Source organism: Eleutherodactylus coqui, chromosome 2 (assembly GCF_035609145.1).
Source record: "Eleutherodactylus coqui strain aEleCoq1 chromosome 2, aEleCoq1.hap1, whole genome shotgun sequence".
Taxonomy (NCBI): domain Eukaryota; kingdom Metazoa; phylum Chordata; class Amphibia; order Anura; family Eleutherodactylidae; genus Eleutherodactylus; species Eleutherodactylus coqui.
Window position 1 is genome coordinate 135,465,853 of NC_089838.1, and position 19,406 is coordinate 135,485,258.

Below are 19,406 nucleotides of genomic sequence, written 5' to 3' on the forward strand. Positions count from 1 at the left end.
CTGTTCCCTTCCTTCCAAGGGGAACAGACCCAATATTTCAAAAGTCACACCGATAATAGTCTCTCCATTTGTTTTCGTCTTTTTCAATTTAGAAAAACCTGCCATTAACGCTTTGCAATCCAATTTTAGATTCATGGTTTCCTAGGGGGCTCTCTCTTTCTGCCATTATACAATGGCGCCGTCTGCTGGATAGAGCCAGCACTGCGGCATGGGACATGCTGGAGAGGCCGGCAAGTAGCAGCCAGTAATATACAGTAAGAATACCCTGCTGTCTTTCGACATCAGAGCTGTACAGCCTTCAATCAGAATGTATTTAGATGTCAGACAGTGGATTGGAAAGGGTTAATACCACTACATAAGATAGAGGCTTCAGACCCGCCAGACTACATTTCAGTAGACTTCCAATCCGACGTTCATTAGCTTAACTGCCTTTGCAAACCCCTTAGAACTAATGCTAACATGGAACACCTCTGCCTACATGTGTAGGAGAAAGGTGCTTTGGAAAGGAATTTTGGTATTTTCATAAAACCAGGGAGCAAATAGCTTGAAGGGGTTGCAATATTATTTAGATAGAATTTTTTTTCTGTTATGCGTAAACTAAAAAGTATATTTTCTATTCAATTCATTTTGACCAGAAAAACGTGTGAGCTATAAAGAGGGAAACAAAATCTTGAAAAATACTTACCCGGTTTGACCATCTAAAAACATTACATTTTTGCCACCAAATAAGTTATTATACAAAATCTTACAATTTTACTTTGCATGATAATTGACTATTACTCATAGGAACATATGCAATGAAATTCCTTGGCTTGTTCTAAAATAAGACCCTTTAGTCTTAATACTGTATTTTGTGCATACAGCCTGTAGTCTATTTTATCATATAGCTAATGTACTGCTGGAAGAACCTGTAACAGCATACAAGCAGTGTAAAGGCCATGCCACCAATGGTCTTGAAAACTTGTCATACTGCGTTCAAATACAAGAGGAAGTAGATACGTTTTGCAGTAACTCTTTCACAGAAAGAGAACTAGCACTTAAAGCAAAGATAATCCCATTAAGGGATGATACAGTAATAAGGAGGACCAAAAAAAACAAACAAAAAAAACAAACAAATCTATTACCTACTTGACTGAAAAACTGGAATTTAAAATTTACATTTAACAAAAGCAAATTTGCAAAACCAGAGGTGACACTTTCTGAATACGCAAAAACACATTTTAATACAGTCATAAGTGTAAAACGCAATGGTGGCCTATTAGAATACACAATTATGGCATGCACTGACTAAATGAGTACTATATAACTACAGTATTTTAATATACAAGTGAATTACTGAAAATAAAAATGTCCAACAGTGATGTAGCAAACAAATACATCTGAATGTTACTTTACATGAATGATGGGCACTCCAAAACTGCAAATTGCAGTTTAAAAAAAAAAAAATCTCTATATTGCTAAACAAGCCTTCCCTGAGGTGTAAACAGCAAATAATTTGAACAGCTTTACACATCAGCCCCATTAAGCAGTTTATTACAATACCATATTTGTATTAAAGGTGGTGTAATGTACAAACATCAGAACATGAACACGTTAACAGGAACAAACAACTATAAAAACAAGAAAGAACTGGAGTTTCAGTTGCTTGCACATAAGTTGTCATTGTAATGCATAACCAAAGTTGCAAGAGCTATTAATGTTTACTTCACACAGGTTTCAGTCAAATAAAACATTGAAAGCAACTTAAAAATAAATGTAGAGCTACTGGTTACCATGTTTGCAGATTTGCTTTATTCACATCTAGATCTGTTCATTTTTAGCCACAAGTTTTCAGAAACTGAGTCATGAAGCAAGCTGAAGGCCTGGCGTCTTCTCTGAAGAGTTGATGTTGATCTTTCAAGAAGTTCCACTTCTGTCAGCTGTAATGTGTTAAAATTTTGTGATGTAGATTTGATACAGTACAAGGCATACACAATGTGTGAGAACAGTAGCAATACACTTAATGGTTCATTAAATATTACAGCTGTAAGAAGTGTTTGGAATGGAGAACTTTACATGCAGCTACATACATTTCCATATACATTCTACAACATTTACATGCATATATGATTGTCCAAGTATCGTCTAGATGAAAGCTTGTTCTCAATACAGGTTTATTAGATACCAAAACAGTCAGATATACAGTTAAATGTGAAATAGTGCATATACACACAGCATATAAATATAGAATATACAAAAATACAACCTTTAAATATTTATCAGGATTTTTACAAAAGTAAAACATTTATCATTTACATTGTTTCACAAAAACTATTCTAACTTTCAGGCTTTGCTGCCTATATGGGCATTTAATTAAGGATTCAGAAACGAGCACTTCCATAGGTAAAACCCAGAACCTGGTTCTCCAAGTATCAGATGAATGTAGTTTTTCAGATAGAATAAAATCACAAAAACACTAGGCATTTCAAAATGCAATTAGACACAGTAGGTTCACAGGTAGCAGATTTGCGATGAATTTTTCGACTGTGGTGTGGAATTTTATGTAACTCTACAGCAAATTTCAAACCTTCAATTGAAGATTAAGTCCTGCGTATATTTTTGTGTGTATAAATAAAGGGCGTATTTGTGCATGCAAACATATCCACAGAAGGGCCCATGTATTTCCTGCGCAAATAGGCATTGAACATGCAGGTTTCCTGTGTATTCACTGCATATTTGCACCCTCCCATTATCTTCAATGGCCTACTGCTGTGCAGAACACATACCAAAATAAGGTATGCCGCATATTTTTCACATGCTCGAACCTACTGCGAAGTAAAAATATGCTTATGTGAACAAATACATTGAAGTTAATGGGTTTTATTTGCTGCGTATTGCACTCGTAACGCGCTGCGCAAATACGCTCATGTGAATGAGCACTTAATAATCTGATCCATTACAGGTTGGATGCAGTACTCTAACTCTGCAAGTTTAAAAACTTTTGTGTAACAGGTTTGGCAAAGAAAAATTAGCTTTAAAGGGTAGCTCGAATGTTGTTGGTTGGTCTCATCTCGCTGCAAGCTCAAACCGGACAGCAGAAAGACACAGTTGCTTAATCTGCCTGCTGCGCTTCCCACTCTCAGATTTAAGCCTCTGGCCAGAGATGAGGAGGGCAGCACCAACACATCAGATGCATATATATTTATTTCAAGTTCCCCCAAAATGTAAGAATTACACACAAATAGCACCACATGGGAATAAGTGACAAGTTGTTCTAGGAATAATAAACCCCTTCTGCATGTGCTAATATGTTAACAAGGTGTTTAGCAGCATAAAGACCAAAGTAATTCAAGCTTAGCCCAAGGAAACTAGATGATTTACAATACCCACAGTGAATATTCAGGAAGGGTGTATTATTCCTTGCCATTTACAGGTTTCTTAACGGAAACAATTACATCAAAACTAACCAAGTATAAATAATCAAAATGTTCTATTTATACAGGTATTTACAAGTATGAATACAAGTCCAATCCAGAGTTGTACAGTGTACTAAACAATGCAAAAATCATTCCCAGGCTTGTCCCCAAGCACCTTTTTCAACAAATATTAATGTTTGCAAGTTTGATTTTCAATCATTTCTCAGGTCATATCAGATCTTGTATGTAACAAAGATGTAAAGTGCTACAAAGTCTCCACAAGTTTATAACTGCTCCCCATACATATACAGGACCTGTGGGTGATACTTCAAGGGAAGGAGGACCAGGGAAGGAGGACCAACAGCAAAGAAAGCATTGTCAAAGCCAAGACAGATTCACACTGTGATTGGCCATATAGTTGACAGCATATATCTTTGTTGCAAACATAACATTCCTTTTAATGACAAAATGGGAAAACTGAGAATTTAGCCTAAGTGAAGAAAAACTATCTTCAGCAACTACTGCCCCCACCAACAGGAGCTAAAGTCACATTTGTTTTTCTCAGATGCCCATAACACAAAGTAACTGTCAGTAACTAGTGCCTGTTAAAAAATCACTGTCTCAACATACTGTCTACGACTACTGCACACGAACGGATATTAGCTGCAAAATCCGCAGCAAACACCGTTCAGAACATGCTATGGAAAACGCTTTTTCCTTCACACTCACGGAAACAAATTGCTATTTCCGTGAGGGGGAAATCGCAGCATGTTCTATTTTTGTGCAGGCTCTGGAAGCCATTGCAGTCAATGGAAGCCGACTGGCCTGCAGCCCATCAGCAATTGACATTGCGGATAGGTCGTGGGTACCTGTGCCATCACTCAGTGACGGAGCGGGAAAAACATATTAAAAATATATACAAATATATAATCTGTACTGCACATGACCGACTGCGAGCCGCCGTGGTCATCCGCAATACAGAAAAGACCAGGAACACAAGGTCGCCGGCCGGGAAGAGGGGTAGTGTGTGGCCAGCCTAAAAAAGATCTGTTGCGGAAGTTTAAAGTGCCATAATCATGCAACATGTGCATCTGGCTTGGTGGGGCTATGAGAGCACAGTGGCGAATATGACAGCACCCTTGCAATGAGCTATCATTTTGCACTGATTGTGTAAAACTGCTGTTATCTATAGAAGTAGGAGCTCCAAATACAAAAAGGGTTCAGCCTGACAAAGCAGTTTGCAGCTCTGTGACATTCTTTTTGGAACACTGGGAGAAATGTAGATGCCCAGCAATTCACAAAAATAGTTTAACGCATCATGAGGAAAATCTCTAAGAGAAACCTTTATAACTTGTAATTTTATTTCTGCTGTAAAAAGCCCTGTTCCTTAGATATGTCCCTCACTGGTATGTGTCACACTATATATATATATATACGATTTTTACATGAATGTTTTAGAAAGATGCAGAAGATTGTGCAGATCTACACACAAAGGACATTTCTACATTGTTTTGTGCACAGACCCTACACAGCTTCACTTAAAGTATCTAAAAAGGTCAAGGGATTTTGGTAATCTATATTAAGAATGTTGAAGTCCCACAGTATAGCTTCCAGTATTTATAGTTTTGGTAGTTAAAGTTAATATATACATAAACTCTTAACAGTGTTCCAGCATTTTAAATACAAGTTTATGAAATACACCTTCGGCTGAGCATCAACAAGCTACAATACAACAGACTAAGGCCCAATGCACACAGGCATATCTGCACTGCAGAATCCAGAGCGGGCTTCTGCCTCCGGATTTCGCTAAAAAATACTGCCCATAGGCATGCTATAGAAAATTGCCTTTTTTTTGTCTATAATTGGAAATAAATTGCGATTTTCGGCCGGAAAAGCACAGCATGTCCTATTTCAGCGCGGATTCCGATGCCCAATCTGCAGCTGACGCTGAACGGGCCGCAGAATCTGAAGGCAGATCCGGACAGGTACGCAGGGGTCTGCAGGGTGCATCGGCTCGGGATCCCGCATTCGGCCTTAATAGACTATTGGATCCTCACAAAAACTAAGCTAAGAGCAAAACAACACAGAGTACCGGACGACAGCAGCTTGGGCCATCAATGCGGAAACTATTTTTAAATAGACAACGCACTTAAAACAAAACTTGTGATTACATGATAACTAGCAAAACTGCAAATAAATTTACCTAAAACAATGCATTTGTGCTGAAAAAAAATCCCTCTAAAAAAACAAACAAAAACTGACCACTACTATCAAAGAGACAGATTACAGAGGCAGAGTCAGAGACTCAAACAGACATTGCAGCAGCTTCTGGTAAGTGTTTTATCTCACCCCAATACTGGATTGATAGTTACTCTACTCAGTACAGCTGTAAAATATCCTGGAACTTATAAGGTGGGCTACACAGATAGAGGTGCATGACCTCTGCTGTGTGTGCAGCATATGGGAGATCATAGTAGCCATCTCCAAACACCATCTCCAGGAAAACTAAGAACTAGAGATGCAGATGTAGAGGGGAAAACTGGTGAAAAAAATGCCATCTGCAACTCCTAATGGCCAGAAATACTGCCACCTATGTACAGAAACGACAGCTTCTTCTGAAAAAGTCTCCTGAAAGCGTGGTATGCTTTAAGTATCCTCTACTTGTGGATACAGATTACTAAAGAAAAAAAAAAATACAAAAGGCTACAACGCTACATACTAGAACCTGAGAATAGAGGAGTCTTCTAGAATACAGAGCTCCGCTAGTTGTCACATAACTAAAACAGCATTGAGGGGAGAGGTCTTTTATTGCAGCTGGGAACACGGAGGGGGGGGGGGGGGGGGGGAGAATGGACTTTATTAAGAGTGGCATTTAAAAAAAACAAAAAAAAAAAACGGAGCCTCCAAAAAATTCTACGGCAGCTAAGAGCTGAAATAGTTCTCTTGTATAACTCAAGGCCACTTTTTCAGGTGTTTTAAACCATTTTAGATTTGGATGGTAGAATTTTTGAGAATGTGCACATTTTTCAGACTTGGCTTTTAGTTTATTCTTTGCGAAAGCACATATATGTAAATATATCTGCTTGCTTTAAACAAGGGAAAGGGTTTACGGTGTCACGTATAATAAAGTATCCCATGGTACACATTGAGAATACTGACAGGTGTAAAAAGGCATAATAAAGGACACATCCTTTGCAACTGATGATACGTGTTAACTTTGTTACAATAGTTTAGGCAAAAACTTTGCGCATGTCAAAAGCAGTTTCATTTTCTTTTACGGCAAGTTGAAGTACACTTTTTATATGGAACATACGACAGGTTACAAAATCAAATATTAAAAGCAAATGTGTGATTTAGAGTTAAGTTAAAATGCACATTGTACAATAAGACTGCAAGAGTTACAATGTATTTACAACAATTCTAGTTACTGGCCAAGTTTAAGATATTTAAAATTAGTAGATTTGAAATCTGTGCAGTTATACTTTTGTTAACCCAAAAGTCAGATGATATTCTCAGATACAAAAATTATTTGGCACAGCAACACATTACGGCTGCACATAGCTTTACATCTTTTAATCCCCAAGCAACAAAGTAAAATGTATTGGAGGTCATGTTGTCATCTCAGACATCCATTTTAATAAAGAATTGTGTTTTCTTACAACTCTGTTCTGCAGTTACTGCTATTCATACCAGAAATCTATCAATTGACAACTGGGTGTTACTAATGGAGGCGTGTCCCTACACACCAACTTCCTCCAAGCAAAGGCTGACAATGCCAGATGGTGTATGGACAACACCCCTTTTCACAGGAGGAATGGTAGCATCCAGGTGTCAATTTATTTCTACATTTCTAAGAATAGTAACAGAGAAAGAGCAAGATGTAGCATTCTAGGGATAGTTCAGTTATGGGGAATGCATGTAATTACTAAAACAGACATAAGGAGTGGTGACAGTTCCCCTAGAAATACCAATGGGTAGTTTTTATTTACTAAAGTGAGTGTGTTATCACTTAGAGCATTATCAGTGTAAGATAGCTATGCATGGCAAGAAACCAAAGCTGATGACAGAATTTAGATCTTGAATGAATTTACTAAATCAACATTGAAAACTGCAAATTTTAAAATGTGAAATTAGGTTTTTAATGAAAATCAGATAAAAAAAAACAAAGCAGTGACTATTTAACATATTTAATGTGTTCTGGAGAAGATAGCAGCCATTCACATACAAGTGTTTTATACACATTAACAGGAAAAACAGTTAACGTACAAAAGACTTATTAAAATTTATGTACAAAAAAAAATAGTATTCTGATCAAGCCCTTGCTCCATGTGCAATTCTAAGCATGCACATAAAATTGCTACGGTATCAGCCTAGCTCTTATTCAGTAAACAGCCATCTCCACAGACTCCCCAAGCCACTGCTAGACATCTCTGGTGGTGCTTACACCTCAAGGGGTCAGGTATATTGGAACAGCAAATGTCAGGGGACAATTGGGATCATACAGTTAAGATAGTCGGCAGGTGCAGCTAAAGCAGTGGGATCAGCCAATATTTATCACGTCTATGGTTTTAAAACAATTACAAATTCCTGACTGCCAAGAATCCCAGGAATCCTGAGAATAGAGGAGATGAAGCACTGGTTTTAGAATTGCAGCCCCATTATATAAATGTGCAGCAGCTCTACTGTGCAGAGGATTGCAGCTCAGTCCCATCTACTTGGAGTTGTTTGCATGTTAGCTGAATTGACTTGCTAAAGGTATATTCTATTTAAAATGTAGTATGCTTAAAGGGGTTGCTCCACTTTTCACTATTGATAACCTATTCTCAGGATAGGCTGTCAATAGCAGATCGGCAGGAATCGCCACTCGGGGTCGCCACCGATCAGCCGATTTCCTGGCCAGTCACTCTTTACGGAGCTGTCTTTGTGTAGGAAACAGACAGCTCCATACAGAGCGCATTGGCCCCAGTTGGTATTGCATGTTGAGTCTCACTGAAGTGAAATTGGCTCATCATGCAATACCAGCTGGGGCCACCACACTGTACAAAGTTGTCCGATTTTAGCACAAAGCACCTACATACATGCAGCAACAGTTAAGAGTAACAGCTGTTCACTAGGGAAGTCACTAGTGTCAGACGACCTTTGCCCTCCCTGACGGTCTTGAAGATGGGTCATAAATAGTAAAAAGTGGGACAATCCCTTTAAAATGTATGCTATTAATACTGCCCTTTTTCTTTGAAGACTGGTATTGATATACTGAGGTCTTGTGTATGATCTGATTCTACATTGCTTAATAGCCAGATTTCCATTTAGATACTCTAGACTATATATGGCAGAGTGTTACCCGCACTGTAGCAAAGTTGACCTAGATCTGCATTCCTTGCGCAACAGTATAAATCTGTTTTCCCATCTAGGTCTGCTGAGTCAGTGTAAAATGTAGTGTAAAAAATACACATGTAGCTAGTCTTACTTATTTCCCTATATTGATAGATATCTGACCTTTTGAGGAATACATCGCATACAAATAAATCAGTTAACAAACTGACTATATTTCAAAAGGTTTCTTTTATTGACACTTGATCAAACAGTTTTACACAACACAAAGCAGGTAGAAGATACCTGAAACCTATACTATAAAACTACAGCTCGCTGGATTCCTTGTTAAATGCTATTGGCAAAATGGCACAATTTATGCTACTCAAGCTAATAGTGTTCCCATAATATGCTGCCCTAAGACTGGTAACATAGTATGGTAACAGATCTGCATTATAACAGACACATCAAATAATTACAACAAGACAGGGAATGACTTTGTAAGCCTCATTAAAGGAGTTTTCCATGGAAGTAATATTGATGATCTATCCTCAAGATAGGTTATTACCAGTTGATTGCTTGAAGTCCACTGCTTAGAGGCTCAGCTGATTGGGCATCTGCTGTCACTGCTGCTGCTACACAAAGTGAGCAAAAGCTGCTGCTTTAGTCCTAGTTGTAAATGGTGCTTGCAACTGCAGGTATAAGCTCTCATTAAAATCCATTGCAGTTGCACCTGCAATTACAGGCTCTGGCCAATTCACAGGGGTCAAAGTAGCGGTGGAGCACAGCAGATGAACTATTGGTGACCTATCTTGAGGATAGGGTTATAAATAGTATTTCCCTGAAAAAAAAAACTTTAATAACCAGCATCCTGCCTGTAAACAATTTAAAAAAAAATACATACGAACAAGGTTTCAAGAGTTCTAGATTTGATTTGACCTTTGTTCCATGGGTCAAAATGTTGCATTTTTGTGTGCACAAAGTATTAAGAATAAACTTCTTGGCATGGCCGCTGTTACAGTCTTCGCTTTTTAAAAGGCAGTTTCTCACTGACCAGCAACATAAATTTACTAACTAGGTCAAAATACAAGCTTATTATTTTCCATCCTAGAACTACAGGCTAAAAGTTCTTTACCAATATCTGCTGTAAGTATCAGTTTGCTAAGGAGAAGCTGAAAGAATTTAAAAATTGCCCAGGTGTAAAAAAAATTTGTATGGCTAAATTCTACTTTACAAACCTAATCAAAAACAACATGAGTGCTTGTGGTTCAGATCACTGATCACCACATGTGTTGGGACTTGTTACCCAAGCAGCAGTTTCACACTGTGCTACATACATTCCTTTAAATTAAATTGTCCGACTAAATTGGCTAAAAGCTAGTCTTAAATGAAATGTTGAAGATGCTGTGTATAGCCAATATCAGTGAGCAACCATACAAGCTATCGGATAGTCTAGCTATATTCCACCTCGTCTCATGACCATTCATGGAAGGATTAAGTAATTAAGGGGTTGTCCCGCGGCAGCAAGTGGGGTTCAGCACTTCTGTATGGCCATATTAATGCACTTTGTAATATACATCGTGCATTAAATATTGGCCATACAGAAGTTATACACTTACCCACCCGGTGTTGGTGTCCCCGCCCCCATGGCACCGACCGAAGCCTTCTTCTCCCTCGATTAGACGCGCTTGCGCAGTCTGCTCTTCTCTCCCGTTGAATGGGGCCGCTGCAGCGTGCTCGCACCGGAGAGCTGGTCTGCGCATGCGCAGAAGACCTGTGCGGCGCGAGCACGCCGTAGCGGCCCCATTCAGCGGGACAGAGGCACAGACTGCGCAAGCGCGTCTAATCGAGGGAGAAGGCGGCTTCGGTCGACGCCATGGAGACAGGGACGCCAACACCGTGGGGGTAAGTATATAACTTCTGTATGGCCAATATTTAATGCACGATGTATATTACATAGTGCATTTATATGGCCATACAGAAGTGTTTAACCCCACTTGCTTTCGCGGGACAACCCCTTTAAGTAATACCTGATGAATACATACCTAATAGCATGAATAAAATATGTCTAACTCACTATAAGCACACTGTATTTATAAAAAAAAAAAAAAAAAAAACCAAACACCTAGGAGGAGTTGTTTAACTGCAAAAACTGGCATGCAGTGCAGTTACATCTCAGCCATGATTAGAGTTGTGGTGTGATTAGATGAATGGTCTTGCTACCTGAGGCCCTAAACGTGGATCCACCCGTGGGCAATAAAAAGGCTCATAGGCCACTGGTTTTGTAAAAGGTGTCTCTTTCCGCTTGTGTAGAGCTTGTTGACCACTAGATACCTCAACGAAACCATTACTTCACCTGGTTACCGGAGTTTGAGAGGGCACATTATTGGCATGCAAGAATCTGGATGGTTGAATCAACAAACTGGCCGCCTCCTGGGCCATTCTGACCAGACTGTTAGGAGGTGTTCGGACCAGAGGGTCGCCTGACCATCTGACAAGCACGAGCAACTCCAAATATTTTGTTGTCCGCCATTCAGAAACAAGTGACACCATTGTTACAGGTCCTTGTGTCTGTCCGAACCATTTCTAGACGCTTTGCTGGAGGACATTTGGTCTCACGACACCCATTATGTGTACGGCCTTTGATACCCACCCACTATTGGAAGTGGTGTCGTGAATGACAAAATTGGACTAGAGTGTAAACAGGAGGTCTCTAGCTCTGAATCCAGCTTTAGTTGGGGCACTGACGACTGCCACGTTAGTGTCTGAAGACCTAGGGGTGAGCGCCTCAATCCTGCCTTAGCTGTGGAGCGGCAACTGCGCCCACTCCTGCTGTGTTGGTCTGGGGACCATCACATACGACAGTGTTACCTAGTAGTGGTACGCGGGAAAATGACAGATCAGCGATATGTTCAGGACATCCTGCAGCCACATGTGTTACTCACATGGTGGCTTCAAGGAGGTATTTTCCAGCAGGATAATGCTCGGCCGCACGCACACACACGAGTGTTACAGGAACGTGTCCACAACATTGGTTGCCAGATTTAGCGCCAATAGAACACGCATGGGATGCCATCTGGGAAGCCAATTGTGACAGTGAGTTTTCACGAGATACTCAGCAACAGCAAATGTGGACAGATTTGCTGCAGGATACTAGACAGAACCTGTATGCCTCCACGCTTGCCCATGTGACATCTTGTATCCAAGCTAGAGGCGGCCCAACAGGGCACTAGAGTCTCCATTCAAATGTTCAGTTTTCCACAATGAATTACAATTTTGCTCTGATATTATAATCACTCACTTAATATCAATGTTATAATCCCAATTAAACATTTTCATTAGATTCCAACAACAAACTTCTAGGTGCTTGATTTTTTTTTTTGACAATGGAGTCTTAGGCTGCATTTATACATATTTCATATATGCAGTTTAAGTGCTTTATCAAGAAACACGTGTATACAAGACATGATTCGTATTCATCCCTTTCTTTTAAATCTACTCCTTGCTTTGTCTAGAGACTGCATGTATAAATCAAGGTTCAGATTGTGAACACACTGTGCCACAAGATAAAAAAAAAAGGCACTTCTAAATGAGAAGTTGTTTTCAAGTAAAGCAAAGAATTTGGAAGTTTTTTGTACAGATTTAAGCTTTATTCACACAAAAGTGTATATCGGCCGCACTTTCACGCCCAACCGATAAATGCGACCATCTGATGCATTGGATTCCAACGCATCAATTCAGATGGCTGATTTTCCGGTGCGGAAAAACGGCCAGCAAAGGTAGCACATTCGTTGGGCATTCCGGCTGGGCCGTTTTTACGCCGGAAAAGATAGGTCTGGACCTATCTTCCGTACGGAATACACCAGCCGGTCCCATAGACTTCTATGGGAGCCTATGAGAGCTGCCAAAAGAGGGAGGTAATTTAGCAGCGGCTCTGCTAAACTCTATCCCCCCTTTGCCACCTGTTGGCAAAGAGAGGGGGCAGGACAGGCAGGAGTTTAGCACATTAGCTCCCTCCCCCTCCCTCTGCCAATAGCCGACATCAGCGGAGAGGTGGAGGGAGTTTAGCAGAGCTGAAGTGCAATATGTTACCTTGGAAAACCACTTAAATTATTTTTTTTCTTTTCCTCGGACTACTTTCAGACACAGCAAATAATAATCATCTATATTTCAAAAACAAAAATCCACATCAAAATACAATTAAATTCACATGCTCTCCCATGCAGAAATATGATTTTGGTGCAGATTTATCTGTGCAATTTCACTCAATGAATTAAATTTAAGTAGATTTTATGGGGGAGAAAGGAAAAAAATAAATAAATAAAAAGACCCATTTACTAACCTTATACTGTACACAGTTGTGGAAATTTGATGTATAGTACGCAGTGTGTTAAACTTGCCCTATAGTTAGTTCTAAGTTGATAATAAAGGGGCTCGTTCAGCTATTAACTATTACAAGCTTTATAGTCTCTTGTTTAATTCAAAGGAGAGTGACTGCAGCCACCCTTTAGGAGAATAAGAATTTTAGTCTATAGGCCAATGAAAGTCCAAGCAATAAAGCTCCTTTTATATGGCATGACAGTTTCTGTGCTTTTACACAGGAATTCGCATCGCTCAGTGAATGGAAGTGGAGCAAGACGAAGACCGATCCAGCCCGCTCACCTCCATTCACAGTAAACAGGCAGTCTTTCATAGATGGACAGCCTGTTTAAACTGAACAATGCAAGTTATAATTGGGACAATGAAATATACTAATGTTGTAATCAAATGGCAAAATGCCATGCTTGATGCAGAATTTAAATTCTCAAAACTATTTCTTTCATAGGAAACTTGAAAGTATTTTATTTTCATATCTAGCATGTTTCCCTATTATTTTGTAACTAGGTGAAACATGTAAAACTGAGCCAACGTAATAGAAAAATGCATAATAACCAAACCTGAAAAGACACAAAAAGCTACAAGATTTTCTATTTTGAAATTGTACTAATTAGGTTCCTTTTGTGTGTTCCATTAAAACACATGCCAGGAAAAGATTCTGACATTATGTGCCAAGAGTAACATCGATCACTCAAGAAAAAAAATTCCATTAAACGGATGCCATTATAGCCTATGGGCATCATTTTCTCCCATATATCACCCATAGACTATTATGTTATCTGTTTAACAGATTTTTTTTTTTTTTTAACAGAAGGAAAAGAAGAAAAAAAAAAACATGTGTTGGGAATACTGCTAACACTGACAGATGCCAGTCAACCGACCAGTGGCCAAAATGGGCAGCCATCGGGTGAATGGGAGTCTATAGACCCGCTTAACGTATGCTGGAAGCCTTCAGGAAACAAATCATCAAAAGTATCACAAAACCAGTGTGAAAGTAGCAAAATAAAATCAGATTAAAAAAAAAAAAAAAAAAAAAAGAAGGTTACACGCAACTAGGGAACTGAATGCACAAAAAAAAAAAAAACCATCTCCTCCTACTATTTCCCACCCCAAAAGGCAGCAACAAAATAGGCGTTTTGCTGATAGAAAATTAGAATTTAATTTTCACAATCTATTTTTCCCCAATATCTGAATCACTGAAGTGTATAAAAGGGAGTGATTGGAGTACTATCTATACATTAATGCAATGCTGTAAGTTTAGCCTATATAAAAAAGGATCAGCAAAGTATTATTGCTAAATATTTACACAATGTATTTGAACAGGTTCTAACTTTATAATTACTCCAAGAAAACAGCATTAATACTGTAAACAGTGTACTTGGCAACAAATGTTTATGTCCCTTTTACAGGGGCCAACAGTCCTTTAAAAGGACTGCACGAGCGCAGACGTCCCAACTAAGGTAGTCAGCACTCCTGCAGAGCGTTTGGACAAAGACTTCTCGCTGGATCGCAGGGTTCTTGCTCAAGGCTGTACCTTCTATGTGAGGAGCTGAGCATTTACACAGAACAAGTAGCCAGCAAAAGTATTTATGCTGAAAGTCAGCGATAACAAGTGAACAAATAATGTGATTTTTTTTGCAAGTACACTGAATAATTATTGCTCAAATTCGTTAGTTTTAACAAATTTTAAGCGATAACCATTACGTGTAAGTGGGCCATTAGTTAACTATTGTCTTCAACTCCATGCCAACTTGTTACTGAGCTGTGGGCCACCAACTGACATTAACACATTTGGGGGAAAAAATTAGGCAAACTATTTAGAACAGAAAATCAATCAGTTAAAAAGGGGAATCCATCACAATGAACATGCAGTATGAGGCTGACATGGCATGAAATAATATTTGCTGATTAGTTCACAAGAAAGATTAAGGCTGCCTGTCCACAGGCAAGGCGGAATATCGCTAGTGATATTCTGCCGCGGGGGAGCAGGGGGGAGAAATGACAGGTCTTCACGGTGAGCCTATCTGATAGATAGGCTCACCGCAGAGAGTCACAGCAAATCGCAGCATTCCACGCTTTGAATCCCACAAGCGGAGAATCTCTAGGATTCTCCGTTCGTGGTCGTCGGGCTGGGCTTTCCAAAGTCAAGTCTATGGAAAGCATTCACTGTGTAAGGCCGCCTGCACACGAGCGTTCCGGATTCCACTCGCGGATTTTCACGCGCGTATGGTACCTAAATGTGCTTGCGGATAGGTGCGGATGCGTGAAAAATCACGCGCGGATATACGCGGATGTGTTGCGGAAAAAAACGCGCAGAAAAATCCGGAAGACACCCTTATTGTAAACCCAACCCCTAGAGAACTGCCCATTCCCTGGAAAACAGCTTAAAAACCAACACCCAGACTCCGTTTTGTCCCTCTTGCTTGTGCGAGCACCGTTAAATTATTCTGGCAACATGCTTTCACCCGGTGAGCAGATGTCTTTGTGGGCATGGTTGATCCATGTCACTTTTTTCGGACGTACTGCGGTAACGGAGGAGGAAGAGCCCCCCAGGAAAAAAAGGAGGTACTGGGTGCACCCTGGCTGGTGGCTGCTGGCTGCTCTCTGGTAGATGAGGGGACTGAAAGGACAGATCTGCAGTTGAAATGTGCCTGTGAAGCTCTGTGCTGTGTGCTGGGACGCCTCCTACCATGCCTACTTCCTGTAGTCATAGCAACCAGTGACTCCATCCGCAGCTGCACTGCGGATGTACTGCGTGAAAAAACGCACCCATTCACTTGCATTGGAGGCTTCACGCGCATGATCCGACCAAAATTAGAACAGGTCGCAGATTTTTTCACTCGCGTGAAAAAACGCGATACACATCCGTCCGTCTGGGGACAACTGCGGATCCTCATAGGAGTATATTGGCTGCGGTCTGGGGCGGATTATGTGCCTAAAATCACGCGCTTGAAATTCTGCTCATGTGCAGGCACCCTAACATTTTTTTTTTATTGAAGTTCGTACTCAGTTTGAGCTTAGGAGTTCAGTAGCGGGTCTTAGTAACTGTCAGCCTTTCCTAGCCAAATTATGTATACAGAGATAGTTGTCAGTGATTAGGGCCGCAAACTGGACTTCTAAGCCAAGAATGAATAGGAATTTAAACAGGTTCTACTGAAGCTTTTCCCACTAAACTATATATAAATATTCTTAGCAAATCCTGCTCTTAAAAATGCGAGCTGCAACTAAGGCTGTATTTATATGGGCGAGGTCCCCACGAGTGCGATGCATTATTTAAAAATTTTACTGAAAAACGTGCGTTTTTCATGCGTTCATGTTCAGTGAAGCAATTTTCTCACAAAACACCACACTGGCATTGAAAAATAGGAATTTTAGAAACACAATATCGGTCTGAGTTTTTCCAACCAAAATTGTGCTCCTCCATGCGAATATAGCCTAAGTCTCCATTTATACTTGCGCTACATATTTCTGTAGTTTGACTCACTCACGGGAGGTGAGTGAAAATAATGGAAGTAGCAGATTAAGAACATAAGGCGCAAAGTGTCCAATGGATTCCATTTCTAAAATGGTCCAGTTGGTTTTCTGACACCACCCAGCATTTTACTGGACTGAATAGCAAACTGCGCTATTTTGACTGGGATTTTGGAATGATCTGCACTGGAGGTTTCAAGCCTTGGGACTGCATGTTCACGGTGACAGATTCCTTTAAGTATTATAATTGGAATGACTCACCTGTTCATAGTAGGTTACGGTATTTTCTGATAAACTTTTATCACCTAACTAAATAACATTGTGCACAGGATGTGTATACCCACAACTGTAAAGCGCGCGCACCTTTCTCAGCGGTCAGTATTCCTGCCAAATGTTATCTTCTCTGTTGGAATTCTCAAGACATACCCTAGGGATTTCTTTTAAAATTGCAGATACTGTCATTAGAAATTACAATTTTAATACACAATTTTCCTTAACCCATAGTAATTCCTGCTTAAGCTACACTCTGAACCAACAGGTACTTACCAGTACACCAAAGTTTTTGAAGATTTTGTTTTATTAAACAGATAGAATGAGTCATTCTGCAGAACTTATCTCTTCCATGATTCAGCCTACAATATACCCACCTGCTTAGCGATGACGATACTCTCGCTCTCTGTCTCTTTCTCTGTCACGATCTCGTTCCCGATCACGATGCCTCTCTCGTTCACGGCTTCTTTCCCGGTAGTAGTCATCATGACGATCTCTGCTGCGAGATTTGTGACGCCTGCTTTTTTCACGTGACCTACTGTGGTCCCTTTCTCTTGAACGCTCACGTCTTCTAAAGGAAATCACTCAATTAATTTCCCTTAAAACTGAAAACATTTTCTCCCATTACTAAATAGTCTTTCCCAAAATACAAATTTAAAACACATTCTAGAGGCAGGTATCCACTACAAGGAATGCTGCTAATGTCTTTAAAGTCTCAGTTGATCTTCACATTAAGAAGACTTAGGTTTGTTATGGCATTAATTGCCTTCTTCCTCAAGACTGATATCAAAAGTCTTACTAGATGAAGTTATTATGCAGCCTTTTGTATTCAGCCATGTTTAGGCAAATAGACACTAGGAGAGAAGAAAACCATTCCTTAATAGCCAATGCAGAAGATAGGAAGCGAAAAGGATTATAAAAATCCTCCTAAAATATAATGTACGTTTTTGTTGCTTCCCTACACTAATAAGCGTATACTAATGAAGACAGAACACATTACCTAGACCCTGAACCATAAGATTTTGATTCAATTCCATGAAGACAATCCTGTAGAGAGCTTATCAGCACTTTGCAACGATCATCAGCGGATACTTTGGATTGCTTAATTAAAGAAATAGCAGTTACCAAAGTTTCTATTGCACTTCCATAATCACCTGTGTGACAAAAGAAAAAAATATTTGTAACTACAAAAACAGACACAAAATTGCAATAAATGAAGCAGGACTATTCTAAGAGTATCCTTGTCTTCTCACCATAATGTATGCAGTTTAACTTCAGTGTATCTGTGAAAGGATCAGAGCTAGAAAATAAGATTTTTGTACTCATTGTAAAATCTCTCATCCTGTTCATTGGGGGAGGGAACAGCCCAAGACCATGGGTATAGCGAACACTAGAAGGTGGACACTAAGCAAAAGAAATGTTAGCTCCTCCTACCAGCTATACCCCTCCTGCAGGCACCAAGCTAGCCAGTATGCATGCACGCAGGAGCAGCAAATAGCATAAAAACAGGTTAAACAGTTCAAGTGAAAACCATAAACTTTTAAAACAATGTAAGGCCTCGGTCAGACGAGCCTTTTTTTTTGCGCACCAATAGGCGGGCAAAAAAGAGCGCCGCTCGTATCTGCCGAAATCCCATGAACGGGCAATATTTTCACGCGCAAAAGACCCGAGCTTCATGTGCATGAAATTTGCCTATTCACTGGAGCAGCTGCGCTTCTCCAGGAGGAAAGAGTGAAGATACCCCGCAGGGCTTCGCAATTTCCCCATAGTAAAGCTATGGGGGATTTCCCCATAGCAGGGAGGAGGGCTATGGGTTAATCCCCCATTGCTCCTCTCTTGCTGCTATATGGAAATCTCCCATAGCTCCGCTCTCTGCTATGGGAGAATCTCTGCTCTCCACTGCTATGGGAATATCCATAGTCCCGGTCTCTCTGCCCCTGCTATAGGGACCCCCGAGGGATATCCCCATAGCGGAGAGTGTGGACAGGGATATAGGGATTCTCAGATTTCCCACAGCAAATCATAGGGGGCGAGGCTAGGGTGGATCCTCTGGGCCCGCCCATACTTTCAGGGGAAGTTCTGTAACTTCACTCCCTCTACCCGCACTATAGGGAAATCCCTTTGGGAGAGGGAGAGAGCGAGTCCCCTACTGCCCCTGCTGCTGGGGGAATTGCCCGGCAGGGGCAGGAGTAATACCCCACAGCTTACAGCAGGGCATTTAAAAGGTGCTGCCCAGAAGGAAGTTTTAAATGTCCCATTGTAAACTCCTGTTAGTACCTGCAGGGATGAGGGGACTCGCCGAGGGTTTTGCTAATCCCTGTGGGGACTAACAGGTACTGGGTAGCAGGTTTTAAATATCCTGCTGTAAGCAGCGGGGAAGCTATTCCGAGCGCCGTCGTTTTCATTAAGTCCTGCTCCCATAGGAGTCAATGGAAACTCCTGCACAGCACGAGATCGCCAATGTTCTCTTTGCTAGGGGAGCGCAATTTTGTGCTACTACATTCTCTCATGTGAGCGCTTCTATAGGAACCCATTGGTTCTTTTAGAAGCGCTCTTTTTGCGCACCCAAAAACACTTGTGTGA

At 40.4% G+C, this 19,406-nt stretch overlaps 1 protein-coding gene across 4 annotated transcripts in view; it reads right to left on the reverse strand.

Annotated features, from left to right (window-relative positions):
- Window positions 1–1,516: 1,516 nt before the first annotated feature.
- The window catches only part of CPSF6 (cleavage and polyadenylation specific factor 6), a 31,158-nt gene continuing 13,268 nt past the window's right edge, over window positions 1,517–19,406 (reverse strand). For 2 of the 4 annotated variants that reach the window (XM_066591615.1, XM_066591613.1), the window contains exons 8-10: window positions 17,824–17,977; window positions 17,201–17,394; window positions 1,517–1,919 (exon numbers count right to left, since the gene is read on the reverse strand). In XM_066591615.1, the coding sequence (XP_066447712.1) occupies window positions 17,205–17,394; window positions 17,824–17,977 (344 nt within the window). In that variant the 3' untranslated portion in view covers window positions 1,517–1,919; window positions 17,201–17,204. The remainder of the gene's footprint in view (window positions 1,920–17,200; window positions 17,395–17,823; window positions 17,978–19,406) is intronic. The other 2 variants (XM_066591616.1, XM_066591614.1) reach the window with 1 other exon arrangement.